This window comes from Myodes glareolus, chromosome 15, assembly GCF_982192425.1.
Source record: "Myodes glareolus chromosome 15, mMyoGla1.1, whole genome shotgun sequence".
In the NCBI taxonomy this organism is placed as follows: Eukaryota; Metazoa; Chordata; class Mammalia; order Rodentia; family Cricetidae; genus Myodes; species Myodes glareolus.
Window position 1 is genome coordinate 20,996,465 of NC_142040.1, and position 14,578 is coordinate 21,011,042.

Consider the following 14,578-nt stretch of genomic DNA (forward strand, 5'->3'; position numbering starts at 1 on the left):
ACCACCACCATCTGCACGTCTCTCTCCTATTTTCTCAAGTGCCCCAAGCTATGGCCTTGAACTAGATACAAGTTGCTAGTTACAACACCTCCCCCCCCCAACACACACACACACACACACACACAAACACGAGAAAGAGGGAGAAACAGACATAGACAGACAAAGGCACAGGGAAACAGAATGGGGAGCCAGGAGTAGAACCATTTACAAGGTGGTTTCTTCTGGAGGGTGAAGAGGGGAGCTAATTATAACGCTTAGCTGTCAAGGTTGCAGCTAGATTTAATCAGATAAGGGATGTGGAAACCCTTTGGAACTCGTGGTTCTCAAGTTCATGGCTAGGAAAAATAACGGGCCTCTGCTCTAGGCTTTGAAAGCACCACACCAGTGGAGTTTACACGCGTGCTCTGTGCGGACTCCTCCCCCGTCCCCGTGGGGGAGGCGGAGGGCGTGGACGCCGGCCCTCCCCAGCCCGCGGCCCGCCCCAGTGAATGAAATCTTGCCGGGCCCCGGGTCACTCAGTTCCCGATTCTGTACGGGACAACAACAACTCGGGCTCTGCCGGCTGCGAAGGATGGGCGAGCTCTCTGCTCCGGGATGCACCGGGAGGCAGGCCCGAGGCCTCGGGCTGCAGCTACAGCTACAGCTGCTCCTGTTGCTGCTGCTCCTGCAGCCGTCGCTGGGCTGGACCTCCGGGGCTGCCCGGCCACCCCACGTGGTCTTCGTGCTGGCAGACGACCTGGGCTGGAACGACGTGGGCTTCCACGGCTCGGTCATCCGCACGCCGCACCTGGATGCGCTGGCGGCCGGCGGGGTGGTCCTGGACAACTACTACGTGCAGCCGCTGTGCACACCCTCGCGGAGCCAGCTGCTCACCGGGCGCTATCAGGTACGAGGTGGCCTCTCGCCCTGTGTGGCTCTGCGAGCCCGCGCGCTGGCACTAGGGGCTCAGTGGGACCGCGCTCGCTGCCCATGGCTTCCCCAGGCCTCTGCGCATGCCCGGCTTCCTCTTGGTGGCCCCAGTGCTGAAGTGGCTTTCGTTTTCTCAAGGACTGAGGAGAGGAGGTTTCTGGGAACTCGAGGTGCTGTGTCTGTGAACCCCCAGGATCAAGGGTAGATGGGGACCTAAGGAGGAAGGATGGAGAAAGTGAGGGAGGCCCAAGGAGCTCCAGAGTGGTGCTCAGTGGTCAGGAGTGAGCTGCTGGGACAGGGGAATAGGAAACCGAGTAGATGGGAGTTTCAGAGATTAACTTGGAAGCATTAAAAAGATTGGGATTGTTGACAAGGGGAGCAAAATCAGAGAACCTGCAGTGTGTGAGCCTGGGGGGGGGGGGGGTACTGTAAAAAGTCTTAACCTTTACCACCAGTTCTGTTTGTGCCCTGGAGGCCGCTACAGGAGAGATAAGGTATACCCCAGGCGCCTCTGCATCTGTCTTTCCTTTAATACGCACTTGCCCGTAACTACCCATGTGCCAACAACCTGGAAACTCCAGCGCCTGCCCTCCAGGTCCTCCGCTGTACACGACCAACAATGGAAGTCACTTCCAGGTCCTCCGCACCCCTAGTATGAAACACGGGATGCTGATACTCCTTCCACATTGGAGGGTAAATCCAACCTGTATGATCATATTCACTGCCCTTTAGAAAAGTGTCTGCAACGCACGGATTTCCCCCACAGACTATGTGTGTGTTAGATGACCAGGAACAGGAAGAACACTTTTGTAGTGTTTTTATTGCCTTTAAACTTAATTTTGAAAAACATCCCATGAGGTAATTATCGTGAATCCCCTTTACAGGTGAGGAGATAGCTTGCCTACACGGATGTCAGCTGACGAGTCATACAGTCATACAGCTACTAAATTGTGGTCCTTAGTTTCTTGCATCCACCGGACATCTCAGACCTATGAAATTGCCACCCCCCATTCTGATTACAGTTGATGAGTTTATAAGATCCTGATGTGATTATGACCAAATTAAATATAATTTTTAGTGGCTACTATTGAATACTGATATTACATCTCTTTCTCTATTCACCCATCCATCCATCCGTCCATCTCTCTTATCTTTCTACACACACACAATTACACTATCTTCTGGCGTTTCTTCATGCAAAGATTTAGATAGCATGGTGCCCGTGTGGATATTCAGAACAAGTCAATCAAAGATGTCAGCAAATATTCGAGGAAAAATGAGTTAGCAATAAGTGTAAGTATGATGTCATCTACTGTGTAATGGATTCTAAGCACACAGTTTATTCAACAAGCATTTTGAACTCACTGCCCTCCTACATATGTGTTTCCAAAACCTTTCAGACCAATGCTAACCTCATGTTCTAAGACCAAGATAAAGATTTCAACAGAAGGCTGAAGAGAGATGATAATGTTTCTCTAAGAGACTCAGCAACACCCCTAACCAAGAGTTTCCTATGGAAACTAAAGCATGGTTGGCTTCCCTACCAGCAGGAAGGTCATGCCAAGGAGTCTACCTGACTGTGAGGTGCAATCAGTAGTCCCTGGGCCAATGCAAGTGTGTCCAGCACATAGTAGGAGTCTCCCAGGAGTAGGGGAAGGTGGTTCTGGGTTTTCTCTGGAGAGAGAGAACTGAACTCACATTGCAAAATAATGGAGGGGCTGTTGGGTTACTCAGCGTCCTAACAGACCTGGACGGGAAAGCCAATGCTGCACCTCGAACCTCTCAGACTTGATTACTGTTGGTTTATGTGGTGTCCTAACAGACCTGGATGGTAAAAACAATACTGCACCTTGAACCTCTCTTAGACTTGATTACTTTCATCCCCTAATACGCTACCCTCACCAAGCCCTTGAAAAGACTTGATTGAGTACTGGGAGTAAATCTGTGGTTAATAAGTGAAGGGAAAGGAGAAGTCATGTACTTCAGAACCACCAGAGGCATCTCAAGGGAGCTGACTCAAACATATTTGGTGTTTTTTCCACCCATTATAGTCTGTCACAGGACTCACGAGTTCCTGTTAAAGATTACTTTGGTTTAGTGATATCCTAAATCTAAAAATGACCATTGCTTTAAAATTCTATACATTGGTACATTCTGGATACCTTTCTCCTATCCTTCAAAGCTAATTAAAACAATGATTTTTATATTTAAATAATTCAAAGCTGATGACCCTTCCTTGTTTAGAATCATTGTCAAAACCATAAGAAATATTTTCTGTACCTTTCAAATATTTGGCTGTAGATCCTTCTCACATAGCAATCCCTTTATAGTTCACAGAGTTATAGTGATACAGCAGTGGCGATAGTTCTGGAACATCCAGATACTTTTCTTCATAATATCAGGATTATTCTCTGAAATCGACTCTTAGTTCCTCTGTCCCGATGTCGTATTTATACTGAGGAGCGTAGTTTTTACATTTTTAAAAGTCGTGCTGTATTATCGTCGCTGTTTTATCACAAGGATGTAAACTAAGGCTGGAACAAGATAAAACATGATGGGCTTGGGGATGATTCAGGTGCCAGAACCCTGGCAAGATGGCAGGCGGGGGCAGTGGGGGGCAGGCAGGGAGTAGGTGGGGGGCAGGGGACAAGCAGGGGCCAGGCAGGGGCCAGGCGGGGGGGAGGCGGGGGGGGGGGGCAGGTGGGGAGTAGGTGGGGGGCAGGGGACAAGCAGGGGCCAGGCAGGGGCCAGTGGAGGGGGGAGGCGGGGGGGGGGGGGCAGGTGGGGTCGGGGCAGGCGGGGGCAGGTGGGGGCGGGGCAGATAGGAGCAGGCGTGGGGGCGGGGCAGGCGGGGGCAGGTGGGGGCGGGGCAGGTAGGAGCAGGCGTGGGGGCGGGGCAGGCGGGGGCAGACGGGCACCAGAAAGCTCTCAGGCCTGCTAGACTGCTCTCTATGGCAGAATTTCAGAGCAACGAGAGAGCCTTCTCAAGACAGAAAAGTGGACCGTGCCTGAGGGCTGCTGCCTTAGGTTGTCCTCTGGCTCCACAATGGGTGCTGTGTGTATACATACCTGCAGCCACATTTACACACACACACACACACACACACACACACACACACACACACACACACAACCACTCATCAGAAGAAATGTGCCCAACGCCACAGGACTAAATGATGGAACTGCTCACGTACCAGGCCGTGTGTTCAGAATCAGCGCTTACAGCAACCGTGTTTCCTCCTCAGAAGTATTCATCCTGTTACCCCTAGTAGCTCCTTCATATTTAATATCCTTATTATTTTTTGAGCATTTAAGTCACTCCTAAAACATCTCCATCTGAAAAATGAATCTAACATATTTTTACTTAAAAATTGCCTGTGTTAGCTATAAAATGGGAATGGCTTATTTCTGAAAGGATCGTTCCGTACAATAAAATGAAAAGATTGTTAACTATTTCAGAATGAGGTCCTTGAAAGAACTCTTCAAGAGCCCTGCCTGTTCCCTTTGCACTTGTGGTAGTTGATTCTGTCAGCTTGGCACGGTCTCTGGGGAAGAGTCTCAGTGAGAGACTGCCTGTATTAGGTTGGCATGCGGACAGGTCTTGATTCTGTTCATTCATGTGCAGCCCACGGTGTTGGCAGCTTTGCCCGAGCTTGGGTCTTGGATGGGAACGGGGAAAGTGAGCCGAGCAGGCGCAGGTGCGTTTCTTTCTGCTCTTGACTAGGCGTGCGGGTTAGCTACGTTCCTGCCGTGACTTCCCTGTCATGAAACCTGCAATCTCAAAATGAAACAACCCTTTCTCCTCTAAGTTACTTTTTGTCCGTTTTTTTATTTTTTATTATTATTATTTTTTATCACAGCCATAGAATTGAAAATAGGATGTCAATCCTACTAATGTTGACAGAGTTAATGTTTAGGGAACCCTTCACATATTTGAAAATTTAGACAAGCCTAGACTACCGAACTTTGCTCTCTTGGGCTTCGGGGTTGTGTGTGTGTGTGTGTGTGTGTGTGTGTGTGTGTATTTTACTTTTGAAAGTGATGAGTAAAGAGAACTTTGAGAAATGGTGAGAGGTAGGTTTCAGTCTTGGCTGGGTCAAATTATGACCTTGCTGAACTCGGTTCCTCACAGAGAGATACAGGACCTAGGCTAAAATCTGGTGCTCCGCCTAGCCTTAAATGTCTTTGACACTGATGCTTTTTTGTTCCTAGGGAAAGGGCATATTATCATACTCACCAGCCTGTCTTTGGTAGGAGCATATGACCCTGCCTCACACTGCCTTACACACCGCACGGGAGGAGATGACCCTGCCTCACACTGCCTTACACACTGCACGGGAGGAGATGACCCTGCCTCACACTGCCTTACACACTGCACGGGAGGAGATGACCCTGCCTAGCACACTTTACACGCTGTATGGGACCTTGTTGCCTAGCAGTGCCTTACACACTATACAGGTTAGTTTTTCAGCTTTTGAGAATTAAACAGAAATATGAATTCAAGTTTTTATATTAAGACATTTAATTATTACCAGTTCTTTCACAAGATCCTTTTAACCATCATGCTTTGGTGGAAAATGTATAGCATCTGAGAGAGGTGGGTGGGGTAGTGGGGAGACTGAGCCATGAATGAGGGAGATAGTCGTGGTAGATAGGCGTTAGAATTCAGCCTCTCTACAGCCAGGCTGGTGTTCTCCCCATCACCTTTGTCCACTATCTTTAAAATCTATCTATACATTTTATTTTTAAGTAGAAAACATGTATGGTGTAAAAACCCAAGTCTGGGGGGAGGTTTTATTTTCTTCAGTGGTGTAGTCCCTGATAAGTAGCCCCCGTTCCTGTGGAATCTTCCTGTCCCACACTCAGGAAACAAACTCTTATTAAACTAGAAGGGTCACAGAGAAAGAGGAGTCATGAGTGCAGGAGGGGGAACTTGCTGAGGAGGGCTTAGCTCTAAGGGAGAGTGCAGGGTGGGGAATGAAGTATGAAAACAACTAAAATCTGTTATGTAAACATGTGAACCTTCAAATAAAAAGTTAAAACCCTCAAAGCTTACAAAGGGGCTTACATTGAAAAATTTCCCCTACCAGCCACTCCCTTAGGCATCCATTCCCATGTTTATAGAGAAGTATACAGAGAAGTGATGAGCTGAGACTGACAAGATCCTTCCAGAAGTACCCCATGACTGTGCATGCAAGCATACATGTAGATATTGTAATGTTCTCTTCACACCTTTGTACCCATGTTTAATTTTACTGAACATTTGATGTCATCCATATTGTTAAATAAATAGCATCCTCATGTGTGTCTGCACGCTAGTTTGTTACACGAACAGAGCATTTTAACCAGTCACATAATAATGGATACTAAAGTAATTTCAACATTTTGCTTTACCAAAGAAGGGGAAATCAATATCTTGCACACGTGTCTTTTTGCTCATTTCAAACACACTTGTAGAACAGTTTCTCAAAAACAAAATTTTTGGGTTTAAATGTAACGTTAGTTTATAATTTTGTACTGTAAATTTGAACTTTTAGAAAAATCTCGTTTTTGTTTATAATTATGTGCATCTGCTTATGTGCGTCTGCTTATGTGCATCTGCTTATGTGCGTCTGCTTATGTGCGTCTGCTTATGTGCGTCTGCTTATGTGCATCTGCTTATGTGCATCTACTTATGTGCGTCTGCTTATGTGCGTCTGCTTATGTGCATCTGCTTATGTGCGTCTGCTTATGTGCGTCTGCTTATGTGCATCTGCACAGCAGTGCAGTGCCTGTGGATGTCAGAAGAGGTAACTGGAACTGGAGTTACAGATGGTTTGTGAGCTGCCATGTGGGTGTTGAGAACAAAACCCAGGTTCTCTGCAAGAGCAATCAGAGCTCCTAACCACTGGGGCATCTCTTCAGCCTCCCTTGCCTAATTTTAATTGGATTATGTGTGTTTTTAATGTTGGCTTTTGGTCTTTGTGTTTTGGGTAGTAAACTTTAATCAGACGATTATTTGTTACTTTCTTGACAGTGCCCTTTGATACACAACAAGTTTTCAATTTTGATGTAATATTTATAATTAATTTGTTTGATAACATACTTTTGTATTACATATAAAAATCATTGCCTAATATTGCATGTATTGGTCTCTATATCTTCTTCCAGGAGTTTTATGACTTTGATCCTTACATTGAGCTCTGCATTTACTCTGAGCTAATTTGTGTGCTCCACTAAGGTGTGGAGATGTGTGCTTAGCTGAAAAGACTGCTCCTTCCTCCTTCGTCTTCTCGCCTCCGTCTGTGTCAGCCCACTGACCACAGTGGGTTTTTCCATCAATCTGTGTGTTTCTCATGGCTGTAAATGACACTGTAGCTGTATACTAGGGTCCAGAATATGGAAGAGTGGATTCTGTCTGCCTTTCTTTCCCTGCAAGAATGTTTTAATGATTGTGAGCCCCCTTGACTTTAATGTGGACTTTAGGATCAACTTATCTGCTTTGGGAGTGGGGAAGGAGACACAGAGTTTTGACTGGGATGTCACTGGTCCGCAGAACCACTTAAAAGTATTGCAGCCTTGACAACAGTCCTGGAATTGAGCCATCTTTCCAGTGTTTCAAGTATTCTTTAATGCTTTTCAGCAGTAGTTAGTAGTTTTCAGAATACAGATTTTGTAGCTTGTTGAAAAATATTTTGTATTTGGTACCATTGTGATTGGAATTGCTTTCTTAATTTTGTTTTCAGATATTTAGTGATCTTATGTAGAAATGTAAGTAATGTGTATACATTAACCACCCTTGTGGGACTTACTAGGGTTTGTACACGTGTGTTTGCATTTGCGTGTTCCTGTGTGTGTGTGTGTGTATGTGTGTGTGTGTGTATGTATGTATGTATGTATGTATGTGTGAGATCTCAAGGTTTCCTGAATTAGCACTTTTCTTGCTTTATTTCAAACCTGAGTGTCTTTCATTATATTTCCTTGCCTAGTTGCTTGGGCTAGAACCTTTGGTGTGTGTTGAATAGATAGATGCGTGTCTTGTCCAGGCTTGCGGTCCATCACCATGAAACGTGATGTTTATTCATTCTTTTGTTGAGCAGGTGTTTGTGGAGCAGCCTGCTGTGCCGGGCACTGTGCCGGGATCTTCTGGTGTTTGCAGTGTTTGAGGTGAAGGGAGGAGGGATGGGAAGGAGTGAACTAAGTGGGTATCCGAGGAAGTGAGGAAGGTGACTCTAAAGAGCGTGGCGATAAGAGTTGAAAATAAAGTAGGTAGAGTGATAGGGACCCTGAGAATGTCCCCAAGGAGGCGAGGCTGGCAGAGAGGCGAGGTTGGCAGAGAGGCATGAATGTCAAAATCAGTGCTGTCAAGATCCTGCAAAGGATTTAACAAGCTGTGGGAGGAAGAAGAGAAGCAAGCCCTGAGACTGGATCCAGCTTGTCCTAAGACTGGAGAAAGTCATGGTAGTGGACACTGTGGGAATGAAGAGCCAAAGGCATGCTGGGAACTCAGAGGAAGGCAAGGTCTCTCTGGACCTAATGCTTCCTGTTCAGGATAAAAATGTTAAGTCTTCAGCTCTGGATGTTGCTATTTCCATAGTAAAATTATACTTGATACTATTATACCCTAAAGATTGTGTCCACTGGAGCTCACAGAGATCCACCTGCCTCTCTCTCCGAGTGCTGAGATTAAACGCTGAACTGCCATGCCCAGATCAGTATTCTTATTTTTAAAATTGCATCCAGGAAATGCAGCTGGAAGTTTCTAATGCAAAGCTGTGTTTTCCTGTCTCCCACACTTCCACTTGGCAGCCCCTCTTTTCTAGTTTCTTAATGGAAAGGATTTGATATTCATTTGTCTTTGGTTCAAGTTGCTCATGTTTCCTAATAGCATTTCTGCACTGTTTTCAGTTCAGACAGAAGCTCAAAAATACTGAATTTTCAAATTCTAGCAAGTTGTCTTGATTCACTATACAATATTCATTATATGTCTACATTCCCAGTGAATTTTTTTAAATTTTAATTTAAATTTTTACATGTATGGGTGTTTTGCCTGCATGTATGTGGTATGCCGTGTCTATGCCTGGTGCCCATGGAGGCCAGAAAAGGGCATCGGATCCCTTGCAACAGTAGTTAATGTATAATTGTTAGCTGCCATGTAGGAATCCAACCTGGGTTCTTTGGATGAGCAACTGGGGCTTTTAACCCCTGAGCCATCTCTCCATGCACCAATAAAAATTGTCTACTTTTTAAAAAAGTTTTATTTTATGTGTATGAGTATTTTGCCTGGGTGTATGCATGTGTACCACATGTATCTGATACTGTGGTACCCTCAGAGGTCAGAAGAGGGCATCAGATCCCCTGGAACTGGAGTTACAGATAGTTGTGAGCCACCATGTGGGTCCTGGGAACTGAGCCTAGGTCCTCTGCAAGAGCTTTGAGTGCTCTCAACTGCTGAGCCACCGCTTAGCCCTCTAGTCCCAAGGGTTAGTAGTTCAAGGGCTGCTCCTCCTATTAGGTTGACTTTAATTCTCTCTGTTGTCGAGTACTCTCATATTGATCGGATAAGCGGATGTATGCTGTGCACCGGCACAAGAAGGAGCTCCATCATAGTTCAAGGCCTAGGACTGCACTTGGTGGAGGCCATGTGCCTGTAATCCCAGCCCTGGAAGGCTGAGGCGGAAGGACTAGGAATTTGAGTCTAGACTCAAGTGCATAGAGAATAGAGGGCCAGCCTGGGCTACAAAGCAAGACTTATCTCAAACAAACAAGGACTTCAAATGTAGCTCAGTGGTAATAAATGCCTGCTTGTTTTTAAAGAGGCATTTGAGAAGGCCAGGCGAGCTGGTGCACGCCTTTAATCCCAGCACTTGGGAAGATCTCTCTGAGTTGGAGGCCAGCCTGGTTTACCCTAGGCCTACATAATGAGCCCCCTCCCATCTGTCTGTCTGTCTGTCTGTCTGTCTGTCTGACTCTCTCTCGCTCTCTCTCTCTCTCTCTCTCTCTCTCTCACACACACACACACACACACACACACACACACACGAAGGAAGGAAGGAAGGAAGGAAGGAAGGAAGGAAGGAAGGAAGCAAAGATTGAAGGATAACAAAAATGACACGTCTCAGGGAAAACACTAAGGAACTCTTTTAAGTCCTCAGCTTGTTCTTCCCCTGGGGACCGAGGAGGTCACTCCACACCACGATTCTATAAGCCTTGGCAGAGAAGACAGACAATGAAAGATGACACCGCTTCTTTCCTAGGGGACCTCAGCCACATTTTTCTTAATCATCCTGATAAATAGACAAGCCACTCTCAGGGCTTTTTACTCACCCCCGAAGCGGAACCTTGGACAGGAAATACAGGGAAGAGGCCATGCAGGCACAGGGCAGGTGATTCCTGACTTTTGCTTCAAGTTTGCCTCACAGCTGGCAGGAGACAGTTGCAGAGGAAGAGGGCCTGGGGGCATGAAGGTCCGGCTAAACATGACCTTACTAGCTGCTGTTCTTGCTTGTCCTCAGGGTCTGGCCTGGTCCCCACCAGCCTTGACGGGTTCTTGTCATTGAATTGAATTAAACAGATAGCGGAGGAGCTGGGAGAATTGGGAGGGGACTTTGGGTGAGGACATGTGATTCTAGTCAGAAGAACCATAGCATCGTCCAGCCAAAGGCAGAGACGAGAGCGGCATACAGCCAGCGGGCCATTGCGTTGCTGGTGCTAGTTTTCATGTCTGTGCTCATTTAAGGGGGAAACAAAGGATGCATCGGCTTTGTATGAGCTAGCAAGTCAAGCATGGGTCACTAATACGAGGAGCCCAGGGGCAACTTGCTCTGATGGAGATGTTTAATTTACCTCCCAAGATATTGGAAATAAGAAAGTAAGTTGCATTCGGAGTTGCATGGAATGTGATCAGTTGACTGGTGGCGTTTTTGTAGCTGATTGACTGATGTGGTTGGTTATTTGAGGACGGTGAAATGGTTTAGCAGGTAAGGGCGCTTGCTCGTCACCAAGCCTGCTGACCTGAGCTCAGTGTTTGGAATCCACAGGGTGCGGAGGAGAGCACCACCTTCTGCAAACTGTCTTCTGATCTCCACATGTGTGAGATGGTGTTCACATGTCTACACGCAAGCACACACATACGTATACACACATGCACATAAAAAACCCCACATATGATAAATGCAATAATTTCTAATTGAAAATCTGTGCATACTCTATTGCTCTCAGGTCATTATCATTATTGATTTAGTTTCCTAATCATATCTCTTTACTAAAAAAATCCTTTTCTCAGAGTTCTTTATGTTTTCTTCCTTAATAAGCTTCTTTTGGATTCATAATTTAAACAGAGGAAGTTACAGAAACCATTTCTGCCTTGTTTGTTCTTTTCACAAACATCACTTTGTGGGTTTAGCCTAGCGCTCTTTACTGATCAGCACAGAATAAATAGGCCCTTAAAACTGTCAGTGGTGCGGGCCAGTTCTGAAACCTGAGCGCTGAGGGGCCAGGCCAGCTGGCCATGCCAGGCTCCTAAGGCATAATGTGTGTTCTGTAGCTCTTGGCTTCAGTGCTCTGGGCAGCTGACTGTCAGCCGGGCTGCAAGGGGGAGGGAGCAGACTCTCCACTCTCCGTTTGTCCGGTAGGTAAACTGTGGGGTGGTACAAGTGTTTTCTGACTGTGATCAAAACCTACAGGAAACAGGCAAGAGCGCAGGCTGAGAGTTCTGAAGCCTGGCCAGTCACTGTCTGGTTGTGTGGCTGTGTTCTGTTGTGGGAACCCCCCTTCAGGCTCCATGGTGTGTAAGGCAGAGGCCAGGCCTGCTCACTTTCCTGAATTCTCAAGTGCCGTAGAGGTGGCATTTCACAAACACTGGGGCATATGGAGGGACAGACAGACGGACGCTTCCCTTCTACTCCACTGGATGTTATCCCTCCACTGTTCAGGGTGGGAGACAAATGGCATCCACTGCCAAGTGTGCTACAGGGGTTCACTGAGCCCCTGGTACAGTTCCTTACGAGGTGGCTGAAGCATCCTGAGCTCGGAGATCCTGTCTTAGAAGGGGTTCTGTTGCTATGAAGAAGCACCATGGCCAAAAGCAAGTTGGGGAGGAAAGGGTTTATTTGACTTTTACTTCCACATCATAGTCCATGGAAGTCAGGGTAGGAACTCAACCAGGGCAGGAACCTGGAGGCAGGAGCTGATGCAGAGGCCATGGAGGGTGCTGCTTACTGGCTTGCTCCTCATGGCTTGTTCAGTCTGCTTTCTTATAGAACCCAGGACCGCCAGCATAGGGATAGCATCACCACAATGGACTGGGCCCTCCCCCATCAATCCCTAGTTAAGGAAGTGTCCTACAGGCTTGTCCACAGTCTGATATTATGGCGGTGTTTCCTCAGTTGAGGTTCCCTCCTCTCAGATGACGTTGGCTTATATCAACTTGACACAGCACAGACACACATTTAATCAGTAGACTGCATGGGCCTCAGAAAGAGGACTGGACAAAGTTCTGACCTAAGAGCCGTGATCCTTCTCCCCACAACAGGAGGTGGTTTTGTCTGGTCCTGTTTTTCTCTTTTAAACTAAGCAAGCATCTCCTAGGTCTCAGGAAGAAGACTAAAATTTTCTTGTCAATTATCACATGGGAAGCAAGACCCTCCCGGGATTTGCAGACCTTAGCATCAGTGGAGCAGACCCTCAATGGTCAAGGGCAGTCTTCAGAGGGGGCGTTTTTGCAGGAGGATTTATTTTCATGAAGGAGAGCCACACAAGGCAGACGGGTGGTAGCTCTCATGGGCTTTCACAGGTTACAGCTGTGCCCTTTTCTGTTCACACCTTCTTTCTGGATGTTGAAGATGAGGTTTGGATTGGCATTGTGGATTTTCTTGTTTAGATAGCTGCCCTTCTTTCTCTGGTTTGCTTTTACCCCATGACAGCCTGCCCCAGGCATTGTGGGGTCACTCCAGAGATCTGTGCTGGACTGCCATGAGCCTGGCACTGGCCTGTTTACTGCGTCTCCACACGTTATAGCTTCCTGACTTCAAATAGCGCTTGAACAGACCACAACCACGCTTCTGGCTGTCATCCAGAGTTTGACTTCTGCTTCCCAATAATGCCATAAAAATGCCCTGTCAAATAAATCCTCAGGAACTAAAAAGAACAAATTCCCCGTTCTATGTGATCGGAGAGAATGGAGATAGGTTTCAGCTGACCGCCTGGCTTGGTGCCCATGGCACAGGAAAACCAAGCTGCCAAGCATCTCTTGGCAGCGTTTTCTAGCGCTCAGAGATTATTCTCTGTGCGTGACAGATGAGCTTCCCATGTGAGCTTTGCACATTTATATCCACTGATGCTTTGGGTTCCATAAATACTGCCTTTGCATCCTGATGGTGATACATTAGTATATGTTACGAAGTGTTTGAGCCTGGGCTCGGTTTTCTGTTTAGTAAGCTTGTAGTGCTAACAGTGGAAAGAAACCGTGGTGTGTATGAACATGCTTGCATGCATGCGCACATGTGCATGTGTGTCCGTGCACATGTATGTGCATATGCGATTGCGGAGTGATGAGTGTTTTTCCCCTAGAAGTTATAAAACCCTTGGCATTCAGCGACGAATCAGGAAAGAGATGGCATATCCAAATGAGAGCACCTTAGGGAGGGTTTCTCTGCAAAGTGAGGTTTTAGAAGATGTGGGAGTGGGCAGAAAGTGTCCGGAAGAGATCCCAGTGGGGAGGGAAGGAAGGGCTGATGTGACCTGGAAGGGGAGGCATATGGGAAAGCCCTTCAGAGTGACCTTCAGGGCAGAGGTGCAGGTGGCTAGGCACCTGACCCAAGGCTTCTCACTCTCTCCTGTCCCCCTCTTCTTTCTGATCACTGATTCCCCACTGACTGACCTCGATCAGAAGCCAGAGTTGGGAGGGCAACAAGTCCTTTGTTTTGGCTTCTAGAGACTAAACACGACCTGGTTGGAAGGCATCTGAAAGGCCTCTGAGCATTCTCGTTGTCTGTGTCCAGTTATTGCTGACAGAGGCCTAAGAATCCACAGAAAATGTACTTTCACTTTTAAAATAAAAATATTTATTGGCATATGATTAACATGCAATTAGCTGTACATACTTTAAACATACAGCTTGATATATTTTGATATTTATATCCACCTGTGAAACCATGATAGTGAGTTTATCATACTTTAACATTTAAGATAGTCCATGTGGCTCTCAAATGAAATTATGGAAAGATATCATGGACTCAAGTCATAATAACCACAATTTCAAAAATGTTGGCTCTGACAAAACACACAAAAAATAAAATCCAAAGTTCATGACGAGTGTAAAGATGTACGAGTGTAAAGATTTTTACGAGTGTAAAGCTCAGTGGCAGAGCATTTGCCCAGCAGGCACGGAATCATGGTTCCTCCTCAGTCTGCAAACTAGTGATTTCCACACAAAAATAGCAAAAATGATACACTTGGTGGAACAGCCCTGTAATCCCAGTTATTCAGGAGGCTGAGGCAAGAAGGTCACACACTCGAGGCCAGCCTGGGATACGGAGTGAGTTTCCCGAGCAATTCAGTGAAACCCTGTCTTAAAACATTAAAAGAGGGCTGAGCGTGTAGCTCAGTGGAAGAACATGTACAAGGCTCTGTGTTCAATCCCAGCTTCTCACATTCTCTCAGAACTTGGGAGAAAACTCTTTCATTGGAG

General features: G+C 46.5%; 1 protein-coding gene across 1 annotated transcript in view; it reads left to right on the forward strand.

The window, feature by feature from the left end:
- Positions 1-470: 470 nt before the first annotated feature.
- The window catches only part of Arsb (arylsulfatase B), a 169,736-nt gene continuing 155,628 nt past the window's right edge, over positions 471-14,578 (forward strand). Inside the window, exon 1 of the mRNA XM_048455942.3 lies at positions 471-886. Within this exon, the coding sequence (XP_048311899.3) occupies positions 572-886 (315 nt within the window). The 5' untranslated portion in view covers positions 471-571. The remainder of the gene's footprint in view (positions 887-14,578) is intronic.